The sequence below is a fragment of the Branchiostoma floridae genome, chromosome 16 (assembly GCF_000003815.2).
Source record: "Branchiostoma floridae strain S238N-H82 chromosome 16, Bfl_VNyyK, whole genome shotgun sequence".
In the NCBI taxonomy this organism is placed as follows: Eukaryota; Metazoa; Chordata; class Leptocardii; order Amphioxiformes; family Branchiostomatidae; genus Branchiostoma; species Branchiostoma floridae.
Window position 1 is genome coordinate 18,189,772 of NC_049994.1, and position 16,854 is coordinate 18,206,625.

At 42.4% G+C, this 16,854-nt stretch overlaps 2 protein-coding genes across 2 annotated transcripts in view; both read right to left on the reverse strand.

The window, feature by feature from the left end:
- Positions 1-2,679: 2,679 nt before the first annotated feature.
- LOC118403761 (gastrula zinc finger protein XlCGF57.1-like) overlaps positions 2,680-16,854 on the reverse strand; it is a 20,827-nt gene continuing 6,652 nt past the window's right edge. The window contains exon 2 of the mRNA XM_035802560.1: positions 2,680-4,505. Coding sequence (XP_035658453.1) covers positions 2,856-4,502 — 1,647 coding nt within the window. The 5' untranslated portion in view covers positions 4,503-4,505 and the 3' untranslated portion in view covers positions 2,680-2,855. The remainder of the gene's footprint in view (positions 4,506-16,854) is intronic.
- The window catches only part of LOC118403767 (zinc finger protein 525-like), a 37,167-nt gene continuing 31,920 nt past the window's right edge, over positions 11,608-16,854 (reverse strand). Inside the window, exon 2 of the mRNA XM_035802568.1 lies at positions 11,608-12,879. Within this exon, the coding sequence (XP_035658461.1) occupies positions 11,716-12,873 (1,158 nt within the window). The 5' untranslated portion in view covers positions 12,874-12,879 and the 3' untranslated portion in view covers positions 11,608-11,715. The remainder of the gene's footprint in view (positions 12,880-16,854) is intronic.

Here is a 16,854-nt window from a genome sequence, read left to right on the forward strand (position 1 = left end):
AGTCTCTTGATTTTCCTACTATTGGATTTTTTTTCCTTTCAAAAGGCTTTGCTTTAAATTGCATGCGCAGGACAAGAAACTATCTCAAGGAATTTTGTCTGCATTGGATTTCTATAAATAGAGGAAACGTAGTTCTACTGTATGGGCGAACTCGATTGTTGTTTTGGGGTTTGCAAATAATAGCTGAAGAGGTGTTCGCGACTGAACTTTACGGTAATATTAAGTATTTTATTTTGCAGTGTAATCAGACGGAGACAGTAGACGCAGCTAAACCTTGTATTCTATTATATTAGTAGCATAGACAGTGGGGTGGGCATTCCACGGGTGGTGGTGCCAGAGGTTGTGTCACTTCTCAATTCTCACAGGCTTCATTGTCAATGTCAATGTTTTATTGAGTAAGGTTCTCGCGGGAAAAACACACATTTACCCGAATTACGACCTTATTACACATGTCAGGCATTACCGTAATTACATAAATACATGAGAACAATAGCCGCATACGAAACAATGACTTTTTACATTCAGGTTAACATGTTCGTGACATGTTCAGTTAATTAAAATCAGCATATTGGGAAACAGTACCGAGATACAAACTGTGCAGAGCTAAGTAACCGCCTTGTTGTAGAGACGGATGGCGCAGTGGAGGAAAGATTTTCTGAGCCTCTCAGTACGGGCTTTTGGTAAACTAATTGCCCTAGAGTTCCTAAGTGTGAGTCCCGTGGCCATTGTTCTTGTGGGTGGTATCAAGTCATGTAGGGGGTGGTCTTCCCTGAGCATACGTTCAAATAGCTGTACGGCTGCTTCCTCCCGTCTCACTTTTAGTGTGGGCAAGTCAGGCACGCTCCGTCTTCCTCCGAGGGAAATGATGCGCAGGGCCCGGCGCTGTACCCTTTCTATGGCCAGTTCCTGCTCTTTACTGCACCCAACCAGTATCACATGGCCATACTCTAGTACTGGACGTACAAGTGTTAGGTAGATCTGTATCAGGTCCGTTACACTGGTACCTTGCTTCGTCAACAGACACAAATAATGTAGTCTGCGCGACGCTTTGCTGATCATTGCGGAGATCTGTTCATCGAAGGTGAGGTTTTTGTCCATGTAGAACCCGAGTCCCTTAGCACAGTCAACGGACGGGACCAGTTGACCTCCCAGAGGGATGGCGGGTGGAGTTGGAATGGATTTGCTGAAACAAATCTGGAGAAGTAAACTCTTTCCACCGTTCAGCGTCATCCTGTTGTCTTTTGCCCAGGAGTCCAGGTGAGAAGACTCCTCCTCCACAGAAGTGTCTTGGTCAGCTAAAGGCACAGACAGAGTTCTTGACAAAGTGACGTCATCAGCAAATCCGACATTCAAGGTGTCGTCATATACAGTAGTACGCGTGCTCATGAAGAGGAGGAACAGGTAAGGGGAAAGGACTCCTCCCTGGGGCACCCCTGACGTTAGGGTGCGCCAGGAGCTGGTCTCCCCGTCCATCACGACTCTCTGCCGTCGGTTTTGCAAGTAGCTGAAGATCCACTTCTGCATACGAGGGCTGACGTGAATGTCAATCACACGCTGGAGAAGCAGAGCATGGTCCACGCGATCGAACGCCTTACTCATGTCAGCGAAGATGGCTCTGACGAGCGTCGGCTTGTTTGCGTCCACTGCTGTCAGCCACGTTTGCACCATGCGAACAAGAGCCAGGGTCGATGATGAGCCCTTCACGTAGGCGTACTGATCCTTGAGGACTGACTGAATAGAGGGTTGTAGCCTTTTCAAGATGCACCTCTCCAGAAGCTTTGCTAATACTGACAGGAGGGACACCGGTCTCATGTCGCGAGCTTGAGATGCGCCAGCAGATTTTGGCACTGGGACCACGTTCGCTGACTTCCAATCTACCGGCACTGTCCCTTCTGCGTATGAAGCGTTGAAAAGGTGGGTCACAATAGGAGCAAGGTCATCTGCGAACTCAGTTAGAATCCAGTTGGAGCATATCACAATTTCTCCAATAAAGTACGCACATTTGAAACCTAATATCCATGGTGGCCTATAATAACTTAGCAATACATAGATTAGAGGGTAAGAATTACATAATACGAAGTCTTAAGTTTCCTCCTTAACAATAACAACAGGAATTATCAGAAAATAATCAACAAGTTTGAAAACTTTAAAATATCCTATGAAACTACATATCTACCATTGCACATTTCTACCATAGTGTGCACTTCCTTTTCTTCATTAACACTCTATCAACTTAGTTGTCGACACGAGTAAAATAATTTCATCGAGATCACAGCTTTTGTGTGGTCGATTATTTTCTTTTGTTGGTCTTCACTATAGGGTAGACATTTCTGAAACAGAATATATTCAAAGTAAGTTGGCAAAATATCATTTCATAACGCTCCAAATGTTACATATATAACAAAGTAACAAAAACTAATCCGATGCCTTAACTTGCTTTAGCTTAGAAAAAACTTCCTATTTGAAAAGGTCTATCAACTCATTCTATAATTCTTACACAGTCGACACTCATCAACATGAGAAGTTAAAAGTAATCAAGCTAGGTTTTACATGCAGGATGACCTTTCAAGTTCACTTGGCTTTTCTCACTGAGATTCTCACAATAGTGAGGTTGGAAGCACCTTGAACTTCCGGAAGGGTCACGCGGGGTCGAACTGTCGCTTATCCTGCTAACAAGCTCCCGTAAAGCCGGATTGTCATCAGTTTTACCGATGTTACATATCAAATTTCAGTCACACATCGCAGAGTAGTGACAATGATAACATGGGTTTTCTCCCACGTTTTGTAAAGTACTGGAAAAAACTTTATCAACAGACGATTTAGTAAAAGTCAATCGGATTATCATTGTTGGGTCATTATCTTGTATGGGTTTCCATATGTTTGGACAAGTTTGACTTCCGAGCTGTCCTAAACCCACACTCCCTACACATGTAGGGTTTCTCGCGGGTGTGTTTTGCTGCTATATGGTTGTCCAAATTGACTTTCTGTGCTGTAGAATATTCGCACTTGTCACACTTGTAAGGTTTTTCTCCTGTGTGGGTTCTCATGTGTTTGGATAAAGTAGACCTTTGAGCTGCCCTATACCCACACTCCCCACACATGTAGGGTTTGTCCCCGGTATGTGTTGTTTGATGAGTAACCAAGTTAACTTTTACTGCAGCAGAAAAGTCACATTGATCACACTTGTAGGGTTTTTCTCCTGTATGAGTTCTGATGTGTTGGTATAACGTAGACTTTTGAGCTGTCCTGTACCCACACTCCCCACACATGTAGTGTTTCTCACCGGTGTGCTTTGTTGCAATATGGTTGTTCAGAGTGGCCTTCTGTGCTGCAGAATAGTCACATTCCTCGCATGTGTATGGTTTCTCACCACTGTGTTTTGCTGCTATATGGTTGTCCAAATTGTTTTTCTGTGCTGCAGAATAGTCGCACTGGTCACACTTGTAGGGTTTCTCTCCGGTATGGGTTCTCATATGTCTGGATAACTTAGACTTTAGAACTGTCCTGTACCCACACTCACCACACATGTAGGGTTTCTCATCAGTGTGTTTTGCTGCTATATGGTGTTCTAGATTGCGTTTCACTGATGCAGAATAGTCGCATTGCTCACACTTGTAGGGTTTCTCATCAGTGTGCTTCGCTGCCAAATGACTGACCAAAGTAGAAGCCTGTGCTGCAGAATAGTCACACTGGTCGCACTTATACGGTTTTTCTCCAGTGTGGGTTCTCATATGTATGGATAACTTTGACTTTTGAACTGCCCGGTATCCACATTCCCCACACATGTACGGTTTCTCTCCAGTGTGTTTTGCTGCTATATGGTTGTCCAAATTGCTTTTCAGTGCTGCAGAATAGTCGCACTGGTCACACTTGTAGGGTTTTTCACCTGTATGAGTTTTCATATGTTTGGACAAGTAGGATTGATGAGTTGTCCTGTTCCCACACTCCCCACACATGTAGGGTTTCTCACCGGTGTGTTTTATGCGGTGCTCGTCTAAATGGGATTTCCGTGCTGCAGAATAGTCACACTGGTTACACTTAAAGGGTTTTTCTCCAGTATGGGTTCTTATATGTCGGGATAAGTCAGACTTTCGCGCTGTCTTGAACCCACACTCCCCACACATGTAGGGTTTCTCACCGGTGTGATTTATGCGATGCTCGTCTAAATGGGATTTCTGTGCTGCAGAATAGTCACACTGGTTACACATAAAGGGTTTTTCTCCAGTATGGGTTCTCTTATGTCGGGATAAGTCAGACTTTCTAGTCGTCCTGTATCCACACTCCCCACAAATGTAGGGTTTCCCGCCACGGTGGCTTGCTTTATGGACATCTGAGGAAGATTTCTGTGTTGCAGCGTCCTTCAGATTGACCTTTTGTGCTGCCGTCAGGTTGTCAACATTGCTTGATTTGCTGTCAGAGTCAACCAGGGGAACCTTGGTGAGAGACCCATCGTAGCAGCTCTGCTCCACTTTGGTGGGAGACCTATGTCCTGCCGTTGCCATGTCCTAATGAAAATGATAAAGAAATCATTTCAACTCATCGTGATGGGAAATAATTATGTTATAGCTTGATCACATAATTTCAACCCAATTTGGATGTGTTTTTTTTACAAAAAAATATTCGAATATTGATAATAATCCTGTTATCTAGAGTAAGCTGCAACAACTACCCTGTCATCCCTTTCAATTATCCACTTAACACGTCAATTTAGCGCAGAATCTTTCTGATATTAAATAAAATCAATTCTACCCGAAAAAGAGAAGGAACTGTTGTTATCATAAAACCAAGTAGTACATTTATATAGTATTTTCTGTAAGAAAATTGCAGAGAGGTTAAATTTTAGTTCAGACCCATAACAGAAATGAAGGTTAACATACAACAACGATGATGTTGTGACATAATTGTCTCTCTCTCCAGCTGACCCTATATACTAAACTCAAATTTGATGCCCACAGCTGATGCAGTTAGGAAACAGCAGAATCTAACAGTAGATGATACAAAATAAACTATTTGCCCACAAGTTGAAAAATGACACAGGCTGAAACAGTCTCCTCTCCATTCCTTCCTTGCATTCAAAGGTCATTTGCAGATCATTTTAAATGTGAGCGGTACAAACCATTAAACGGCCTTACATGGCATCGCATATAATGTCACATCCTCAAAAAGGCAACTTACATCCTCCAAAGCGATCATTTTGCCTCCTACACGACGTGCGGAGGTAATATGAGAGTCACACGTATGTTTGGTCTCGCCCCCCTCCCCCTTCGTTTTTACCATATACACATACAGAAATCTCCTACGAACTATCATAATACTTCCACTTTTTCCCACAGAAATGACCCCTAACTCTTACGCTAAACATCAGAATACGTGGTTGCTCGCTGTTAAGTCTTACCTGCTTCTAAGACGGGTTTTCTCCTCGCGTAACGTTGGTCTCGGGCTGCTTTGTCCTTCCGACGTATCGAGGGGTCAGAGGTGAAATTATTTGGGTCGAAGGTGAATATGTACTCCTGATTACCTATAAAGTATTTTGATTTCTGCCGACACGTTAGTGGGATTGTCAATCACTCACTAATTGGTTTTCGTGTTTTCATGGGTAAATCATAGCGTATTTGACTAGCATCGCAAACAGACATGGGTGTTTTCATGTTAGATAATATTCAAGCAGTTTTTCTTTCTGGCGGTTACTTTTTTACAAACGAAAAGTCGTTTTGCGTTACAAACAACTTAATCACTGTATAAGGTACTCTGAGAAATCCTGCAGTTGTTGTTTCAAAATTTACAAAAGGTAGATAAAGATGCATGCGATTTAACTAAGTATCATATCTCTGACTCTGCTACGTTCCACTTTGGACTCCCAAACATGGTCATGCAAGCTTAGGTAGAGTAGACCACGCAAAACATATCTACATCAACTTTGTGAAGATACTGACTGCTCGGCTGAAGATCTGCCCACACGCCTGTTATACTGTAGGCACTTAGTTCGAACGTGCGTTCTACGCGGCATAGAATAAGCGTCTTTGATGCCCGACCTAGGTGCGTTATCTCGACCGTTTGAAGACTTTATAGAGTTCTTTGGGTGTCCAAATGCAATGCAACAGCCAGACGGAATGTTGTAGAATATGTCTATAATTTCGTAATTTTTGTTCAATGTTCAAAAACCGTCCGGGGCACTAAATGATCGAATTCAAAGCCTTTGAAACAAGCGTGCCCAAGGCGTTGGAGGATAGGGAAGGATGGAGGAAGAGAGTCATGTCCATCCGTGCAACCAGCATGCCCGGATGATGTTGATGAGCTCTGTTACAAACTGTAATAGTAATGTCATGTGTTGTATCTTATTGTGGAATCAGACGGAGACGGTAGAAGCTGCTAAATATTGCATTTTATTGTGTTAGCTCTACAGTGGCTGGTGGTGGAGGTCATTTTACCCCTTACTAGCTCCTTGGTGCCTACCTAGGGGTGGGTACCGGTACAGAAAATTCAGGTCCAGCAGGTCCGGTTCAGGTCCAAAGGATCAGGTCTAGGTCCGGACCTGAACCTGGACCTGATTCAGTATGACTCATATCAATGGTCCATTTTACTACAAAGAAATCTGTTTGGTGGAGTATTAGACTTACGCTGGCGTTTTAAAACCCTACAATGCTACCTGCACCTGTACGATTGGCTTTAAACTTGGTAGAAATTACTATAAACTCTACTCTACTTCACTCTTGTTATTTTCTTCCACCTGCAAGCGCCAAAACGTGTGAATGCCTGTTAAAATAATCTGTTAATTTTCTTATCGGTCCAACCTCCGGTCGACCTAATTTTTTTCCGGTCCGGTTTTTCTGGACCGGTCCAATAAGAAAAACCGGTTTTGTACTGGTACGCTGTATCGATACCCAGCCCTTAATAGCTCCTTGGTGCCTACCATACTTAATTTTTTTCATGGACTATGCTAACGTGAAGATATTGGAGGGTAAAACTTAAATAATACAAACCCAAATGCTAAATTTTCTCTCCAAGAAAATGAACAGGCAATATCAGAAAATAATTTCTAAGTTTATTATTGTTTTTGTTCGAACTCCTTTTACTGACACCATTGCTAATATGTTAGTATTCACTGATGTTTATGCTGACTACAACTATTCTAAACAACATATACCAAACGTTGGCAAATTCGTGTTTTATAACACATGGTAAGAATATACTAGACTCCCTTGCAGTCTTCGGGAAGGGGCTGTTGTTGGGGGAAGGGGGTGGCGTTGGTCCGCGATTTGCAACGTTGGCTATGTTCTATTGTGCCGGGAAGGGGAGTTTGTTGTGGAAGGGAGTTTGCCGTGATAGCGAGTTTCTGCCCCGCTATCACTACATGGCAAATGGACACCTCTTGGCTGACTACACTCCTTGGCCAGTTTGGTACTATTTTATGCCATTGTAGGATCTGCTTGGAGATTAACACTGGTCACACTTGTAGGGTTTTTCTCCGGCATGGGTTCTCATATGTTGGGATAAGTTAGACCTTCGAGCTGTCCTGTACCCACACTCCCCACACATGTAGGGTTTCTCACCGGTGTGCTTCGCTGCCATATGGTGGTCCAGATGGGGTTTCTGTGCTGCAGAATAGTCACACTGATCACACCTGTAGGTTTCTTCTCCAGCATGGGTTCTCATGTGTATGGACAAGTTAGCTCTATGAGCTGTCCTGTACCCGCAATCCTCACACATGTAGGGTTTCTCACCGGTGTGTTTTGTTCCAACATGTCTGGGCAAATTGCCTTTCGCTGCTGTAGAATAGTCGCACTGGTCACACTTGTAGGGTCTCTCTCCTGTATGCGTTCTCATATGTCTGGATAAGTTAGGCCTTTGAGTTGTTCTGAACCCACACTCCCCACACATGTAGGGTTTCTCACCAGCGTGCTTTGCTGCCATATGGATGTCCAAAGTACCTTTCTGTGCAGCAGAATAGTCACACTGGTCACACTTGTAGGGTTTTTCTCCTGTATGGGTTCTCATGTGCCTGGATAACTTAGACTTTTGAACTGACCTGTACCTGCACTCGCCACACATGTAGGGTTTCTCACCGGTGTGTTTTGCTGCTATATGGTTGTCCAAATTGGCTTTCAGTGCAGCAGAATACTCACACTGATCACACTTGTAGGGTTTTTCACCTGTATGGGTTGTCATATGTTTGGACAAGTAGGAATGATGAGCTGTCCTGTACCCACACTCCCCACACATGTAGGGTTTCTCACCGGTGTGTTTCATGCGATGCTTGTGTAAATAGGATTTCCGTGCTGCAGAATAGTCACACTGATCACACTTGTAGGGTTTTTCTCCTGTATGGGCTCTCATATGTCGGGTTAAGTCAGACTTTCGCGCTGTCTTGAACACACACTCATCACACATGTAGGGTTTCTCATCAGTGTGCTTTGCTGCCATATGGTGCTCCAGGTAGGATTTCTGTGATGCAGAATAGTCGCACTGGTCACACTTGTAGGGTTTTTCTCCAGTATGGCTTCTCATATGACTGGATAACGCAGACTTTTGAGTTGTCCTGTACCCACATTTCTCACACATGTAGGGTTTGTCCCCAGTATGTGTTGCTTGATGAGTAACCAAGTTACCCCTTTCTGCGGCAGCGAAGTCGCACAAGTCGCACTTGTACGGTTTTTCACCTGTATGGGTTCTCATATGTCTGGCTAATGCAAACTTTCGAGCAGTGCTATATCCACACTCCCCGCACACGTACGGCTTTCTAACAGTGTGAGTTTCAAGATGACGGTCTAGGACTGACTTACATGTTACAGAATAGCAACAGTGGTCGCACTTGTACGGTTTCTCAACAGCGTTTTTCAAGTTGACTTTCTGTGCTGCTGTCTGGTTTTCAGCATCGCTTGATTTGCTGTTACAGGCAATCTGAGAAACCCCAGTGGGAGACCCATCATAGCAGTTCTGCTCTACTCCAGTGTGAGACCCGTGTCCCACCGTTGCCATGTCCAATCTAATGAGAAAATGAAGAAACAATTACAAAAGTCAGAAAATACTTATTTATAATAGAGTATATAGTTTTCTTTGATCAGGCTTAGCTATAGAATTGCAACTTAAAGAATTACATTTTACACCACAACAAGTTAACACGCTTCATAGTAAATGATTTTCTACCCTTTCAAGACTTCCACAAGAAAGTTACTACAAAATCACCTACAAACACGTCCAATTATTTACCCACTTGACTAAGCTGTTCAAAGCCATTGCACACAACAATAGAAGAAAAGAGATGCAAGCACCATAAAATGTAAATGAATCCGTTTGTTTAGCAATATAATTCACATATCATTATCTTCATTAGTAAAAGTTAAAGCAATTATTTTGAACACCCCTCCTCTAATACCTTCATAGCCGTCTAAACTAGGCACTTATGAGTATGGCATGAATATGCACAGATAATAAAAGGCGATGTTCCTTTTTTTAAATTCAATAATTTTGCTAATAGAAGTAGATTCCTACAAAATATTCTATTTAACTACAATTAACCCCACTTCTAGCTCGCTAAGATGCTTTTCTTCTATTTAGATATTTAGATGCCCGTATGTATACACCCTCTCTCAATGAATCGTCACTTCCGAAGGTCGAAGGCCGAATGTTGTTTCAACATGTTCTAAAAAACTGGTAATTTCACCATATGACTTTATTTATCTCACCTCACCTCACTTCACCGGTCCCAATCTATACCAATACTATATATGATTTTGCATCCACTTTGCCTGCTGCAATACGAACGCACCGTTTGGTTTCGCCCCCCTCCCCCTTCATTTCTACTATTTTGTCACGTCTACAAAATGCCTATGGATCCTCCCGTTACTGTGGTCTTTCTTCCACAGAAATGAAACAAAACTATTAAACTAGGTGACGAAATACTTGCCTGCTCGTTTGTAAGTCTTACCTGATTCTTATGACGCTTTTTTTTCTCTCCAAGTAAGCCGGCAGTGGGGGAGGCCACGGCCACGTCTTCGGACGTATCGTGAGGTCAGGGGTGAATGGAATGTAGGGCGGAGGTTAAAATGTGCGCCTGGTTATCCATATAAACCTCTTAACTTCAGATAGCACGTTAGGCTTTTCCCCCGTTTTGTCAACGGTTCGCACGTCTATTTCTCGGGTTATTGCGGCCAGCCCTGCCTCCTGCCTTGCATGGAAACACTCACTTACTACCGTGCCAGGCAGGGAAATCCACTCTGGACTTGTTCTGGGAAAGTATGAGAATTTGCTTATGTCTGTGCGGGCTCATCTTACATTAAAGAAACGTCTACATTCATTACAAAAAAATGGTAAAGAATGGTAAGATAAACGCTAGATTGGTTTGTCTGGGGGACTTTAACATATTACTAGCCAAGTTACTCACCCAGCTTACTGTACTAGCGTTTAGCAATCGGATTACTACATTTGATACTGTACCACATCCATAAAGACCATGAAATCATAACAAGGCTTCGTGGTCAATGTATAAAACGTTTTTTTGTGTGTGTGTGAACGAGAAATATGTCAATACATATTCAAGGAACACAACAAAAATGAAATATGGTATACTAGTAGTTGAATAATATACGAGATAAGACTACCAGTAATATTTCACTAGTGTAACTTACGTATCATACTTACTTGAAAACAGTGGAAACTGTACCATTGTCAGTCAAATCTTAGTTTTCTATTAGTTAATTGTTTACAAGGTTGGCAACAAACTTGCTGTTACTAAAAGACTTAAAATAAAGGTATACAGATGCATGTATTGGCAGTATATGGATAACTATCTGCGCTATTCTATCAAGGATATAAGTAACATTCCGTGACTTTCTATGTACGGCTATAGAATGATTATTACTTATGAACGCTATAAGGCAGTATGAAGTGATTACTACATGTGAACGTTATAATATATGCGTACTAAAATGCAGATCGATCAGTAAGAACAGGTACTGTAGTACTCTCTACGGTAGAAATTTGATAATTTAGTGATTACTGCATATGAACACTATAATATATTCAAATGACAACGAGATCCCTCAGTAAGAACAGTTAGTATCAAGCGTTTACAGAGTATTTGTTATCGAACGAAGGTGCGTAGTTTATTTTTGAAGGAGCTGGCTGTACGTTAATGATAATAAATATTAACGATATTGACTGTCGCATGTCATAGATTCATCACATTTTAAAATACTTCAAATTTGCGAGTTAAATTTGAAGGTGGCTTTAAATTTGTGAGAAACTTGAGAATAAAATAGCAATGGTCAGTGTCAAATGTTAAACTATCTCTATCGAAGTTAGATTCAGGTTAGAAAGCTTTCAAGCGTATAATCAATACAGTTATGGAATAATACAAATCATTATTGTCTATATGTTCACTAAATCTGTCTGCTGACACTTGTCCTTGAGTTAAACAGACTTTACAATACCGTTTTTATCATTTAAGAGCAAAGTTATGTCAAATGATGTTAAATTATATATATATATATATATATATATATATATATATATATATATATATATATATATATATATATATATATATATACCCTTTTCCCCCAGAATTTTTTTGCTACAGGAGTCACACTTTTCACATTTGATTTTTTGCTTGTAGTGTTTTTCACCTGTACGGCTTTACAAGGGATGGAACAAGGTAGACTTCAGAGTTGCCTTGTACCCACACTCCCCACACATGTAGGGTTTTTCACCGGTTTATCACGAGTGCTTAGCCGATACATGCTTGTCCAAATTGTTTTTCTGTACTGAGGAATAGTCACATTGCTCACACTTGAATGGTTTTTGTCCCATATGAATTTTCATGTGTTTGGCTAAGTCAGACTTCCAAGCTGTCCTGTACCCACACTCCCCACACATGTAGGGTTTCTCGCCGATGTGCTTTGCTAAATGTTTGTTAAAATTTGATTTAGATGCTGCAGAATAGTCGCACTGGTCACACTTGTAGGGTTTTTCCCCTGTATGGATTCTCATGTGTTCGGATAAGTCAGATTTTCGAGCGGTCCTATACCCGCACTCTCCACACATGAAGGGTTTCTCACCAGTGTGTTTTGTGCGATGCCGGTCCAAACTGTGTTTCCGTGCTGCAGAATAGTCGCATTGGCCACACTTGTAAGGTTTTTCACCTGTGTGGGTTCTCATATGTTGAGATAATTCAGACTTTTGAACTGTCCTATATCCACACTCACCGCACATGTAGGGTTTCTCACCTGTGTGTTTCCTTATATGTTTGACCAAATCGGATTTATGTGCTGTAGAATAGTCACACTGGTCACACATATAGGGTTTGTCACCAGTATGGGTTCTCATATGTCGGGATAATGAACCATTAAAAGCTGTCCTGTACCCACACTCCCCACACATATAGGGTTTCTCACCAGTGTGTTTTGCTGCTATATGACTGTCCACGTGGACTTTCTGTGCTGCAGAATAGTCACACTGACCACACTTGTAGGGTTTTTCTCCAGTATGGGTTCTCATATGTCGGGATAAGTAAGTCTTTCGTGCTGTCTTGAACCCACACTTTCCGCACATGAAGGGTTTCTCACCAGTGTGTTTCGCTGCCATATGATGGTCAAGGTGGGGGTTTTGTGCTGCAGAATAGTTGCACTGGTCACACTTGTAAGGTTTTTCTCCTGAATGGGTTCTCATATGTCGGGATAAGTTAGACCTATCAGCCGTTCTGTATCCACACTCCCCACACATGTAGGGTTTCTCACCAGCGGTACTCGCCCGGACGCTTTGTACTGCCATCTGGTGTCCATCATCAGTTGTTTTGCTGTTGCAAACCTCGCTGGGAGACCCATCATAGCATTGCTTGTCTACTTCGGTGGGAGACCCGTATCCTGGTGCCGACATCTTTATCTAGGGAAAAGATGAAGGAATGGCAGCAAAATCATAGGTTTTCGAATTGAAATGATTTTTATCTCACATATCTATCTACCCTGACTTAAGCATTACTCCTGCTCACAATCTCTGACCTAAACNCGGATTATCGCACACGTCTGTTTATTGCACGGAATCCCGGGAATCCCAAAACCGGTGCGGTCCAGCTAGATAACTTCGCAGTATTGCATCAGCCGGATAATTGCACCAAATTCAATGGCAAATAGGCCGTGCAATTAAGCGGCTTACACTGTATAACATTTTAAAAACAGCGTCAAGACGTAATTTGATACTTCTCGAGTAGGTGGATGGCAAGACGTCTGTAGCGGAGAATCAAAACTATTAGACACCTTGAAGTGTCACGATCAAAAAATGAGCAGACCGCGAAAACCGAACACCTCCATGTGATGTTGACTCTTTTTTTCCGCCTTCAGCGCGTTTCCCTTGCTAATTAACCTTAACAGGACTTCTAACAGGTAATATGAATAACCGCTTTTCAAGTAGGCGAGTTTAAAAGGTGGAAAGACGCACATACAGGGCTAAGCCATGCCTAGAAAAGCGAGCCGAAAACCCCCCGCGTGTCCTGGGGACCATTCGGCTGTGTGAGTGATGTTATCTGAGCAAGGAGGTTGAATTCTTTTTCAACCTTTTTGATCTGAACGCTCTCGAATTTAAAAGTAGATGTTGATGTGAGAGCGGTACGTTCATCAAAAGTAGACCGATTCCCGTAATCTCCAAGCAGATCAGTGCAGTCAGCCAAGAGGTGTCCATTTGCCATGTAGCGAAACTCACTCCTAAGCCGGCTTCACTCCTCCGCCAGCTTTTGATACTATCTTATGCTACCGTTGGATCTGCTTGGAGATTACGATTCCCGCCGTAACTGCAGGTTTTTGGCCGTCTTTTTTTAAGTCACACGTTTTACCCAGACGTTACAGGTGTAAGGCTTAGGTCGCATTTCCAAACCTGGGCCCGGCCGTGCAGCTTTCGGAAGGGAAAAGAATGATATAAAAGACATAATCATACTCAAAATGTCAACATAAGATTCATGGGCATAATTTCTGCATTTCTAGGTATACATTTTATTTTATCGTTTCTTAAAACATCCCGACCGGGCCCCGCTTTGAAAAAGTGACCTAAATCTGACAGGTAACGTTAATACTTATGATTCGTTTCCTACCGGTACGTGGCTACGTGTCTTTCATGCCGGTACTTAAAACACTTAGAAGAAAAACTATCCAAAAGGCGGGCCGGAAACCGCTCCATGCTCAAGCACTGGTGGGTTTGATTGATCATTTGAGCTCCTTCTTACTTTATACAGAGAAACAAACAGAATCATAATGCGTAATACGACTTCTGAAGAAACAAGAGTTCGTAGACCTCAGGCCTGCATGAAATGTATTGGGTTTCTGTAGACCTATTGGGTATTTTTGCCTTTTTGTCTGTGGTACGTGGTTGGAAAAATGAGCTTTTTACCGTGTTGGTTGTGCACTATGCAAAAGTCTGACTCTGAAATTCCATTTTCTGAATTTGTAAGTTTGGACATGGATGAACATTACTTATTTTGGATTTCTTAAGTATGTAACCAACCACAGTACTTTGAAGTTGTTGAGACGCTACCTTTTTTTGTCTCAGATGGCCCATGCACATGTAGTTACTCTGTCACATGATATACTAATATCTTCCTATTTCAATGTACTGACCTAATGCAGCTGCTAAGTCTCCTTGGTTTGTGTTCTTCCAATGATATTCATTAAAGATTTATTTCTGGGGTGTTATTCACTTGACATCGGAATGTTACTTGCATAATTTGACCAATGATACTTTTATCTGTAGTTCCATAGACATTAGACAATATGAATAGTGGTAGCCCCCATGCAGCAGCAACAGTTAGTCCCCAGGGTGGTATGATATTTTCATTCAATCCATCCAACCCAAACCTAAATCTCCTGTAGTATCTAAGCCAAATTTAACAGCATAATTTACTATGAAAAATGTCCTTGTCAATCCCATTTATAGATGGCAAGCTGCTGGCAATGTAGCCTGATTAAATCTCGCTTATAGCAGCCCGCCAAACATCCGCCGGCCCGCGGGGAGGGGCCAGTTACAGCCCTGGACAGCGGAGTTTGTGTTACACAGACTACTGGCAATGGAAGCTTTGAAAAGTTCAGAAGCTGTTGTAGTCAGAGCAAACACCCAGCAAACATCCCCGCAAACCAATGAGCAGTTGCTTAGAAGGGGAATTTCATCATATATTTGCCGCGACAAAATGCAACCAACGATACTGAATTTAAAACAGAACAAAGCTAAGCCTCCACCACTTAACCCTGCCTGTACCATAGATTAAGCAGGCCCAAAAACCAAGCGAATATGACTAGCCCATAACAACAAATTACCTGTATACAGTATGGAAATGGCATTACCAAAGAAACAAAAAGAAACACAGGACAAATCATACACATACCTTTCTCTTATGCCCACACTCTATACAGTTCTCCTCCACATTAGAAAATTGCATCTTCTTCTGTTTAAGTTCAAGTTCAACCATGATTGCCAACAGGGTAAAGGAACTTGTACCGAAACTTAAAACTCAGTACTATACAGCTCTAGAAACACCACAAAGAGTAATAAGCAAACTCCAATTATACCTGACCAACAGATATATAATCTTGTACACTCCCGTCATCTGGCAAACTGTCAGTGCCACTAAGTAACCTGATACATTGAAGGTGGCCCAGGCCAGATGATGGTTCTACACCCAACCATAATCTGTTTTTAAAACCAAGCAGATATTGGGAGGATGCCCCAACCACACAAAAACAGGATCAACCTATACAGTATCAAGTTCAAGCACTAGGAGGCCCAAAATCAAACCTGACCACCAGGACACCACAAACAACTAACGTACCAAATAGCAACACAATGGTACCTTGCGTTCCGGAGATACAGCGCACGCCCCGTGCCCGCACAAAAGGTAAGCTAAAATGTCAAGTTCAAGCACCAAGGGCGCCAAAATCAAAATTGAGCATTATTCAGCCACCGCCGACACATGTGCCAAATATCATCGCGCCAGCACCAGCCGTTCAGAAGATATAACTCCGGAAACACCCCTCTCGGACACAAAATTCGACCTGCCGGGTCAAGTTCAAACGCGACAAGCCCCAAAGTCAATCCTAGGCAACAGGCAACAACCCCCCACCTATGCACCAAAAATCGTCGCAATCGCGCGTATCGTTCCGGACACACAGCGCCAAAAGTGCCCCCAAAACACCAAAAATGCCACCTGCAATGTCAAGTTCAAACGCCAGGAGGCCCAAAATCAAACCTGAGTGTTAGGCTACCACCCCCAACCCACGTACCAAAAATCGTCGTGCTCGCACCATCCGTTCACGAGATACAGCGCCCTACATCCCCGGCTACCGAAAAGTTCCCACCAGCATCAAAACCATACCTGCATACATGCAGGTAACTAGGATGGTACCCAGTCTACATTCATTGATCTTAAGATAAAAATACAAAACATAGATGGAGTCAAAGAGAAAAATAACCAAGATCACTACAACCTCAAACAGAACACACGCACTGGTCAACATGATTTCTGAATACTGGTATTTTGCTGACAGTCAAATGGGCCATTGAACACATCAAATGTTTTATTTCTTGGGATAAAACGAAATAAATTTCAAAAGATTTCCATATAACTAGATCTTAAATGTTCATCCAGAAGTCATGTCTGTGGCTCCAATATTTTGAAAGCACAAGTCCAAATCATAAAACAGCACAAAACTCAACACAAGATGAGAAGTGAGGTGAGAGACAAGGTTATCTAGCCACAGAATAAAATGCAAGGAGGTTGCTACATGCCTTCGTTGCACCCTTGACAGGTAAAATCTGTATAGAAACCGCACACTGCAATGTTGTTAGGGACCTGCTGTTAGGGACATGTTAGCACAATCC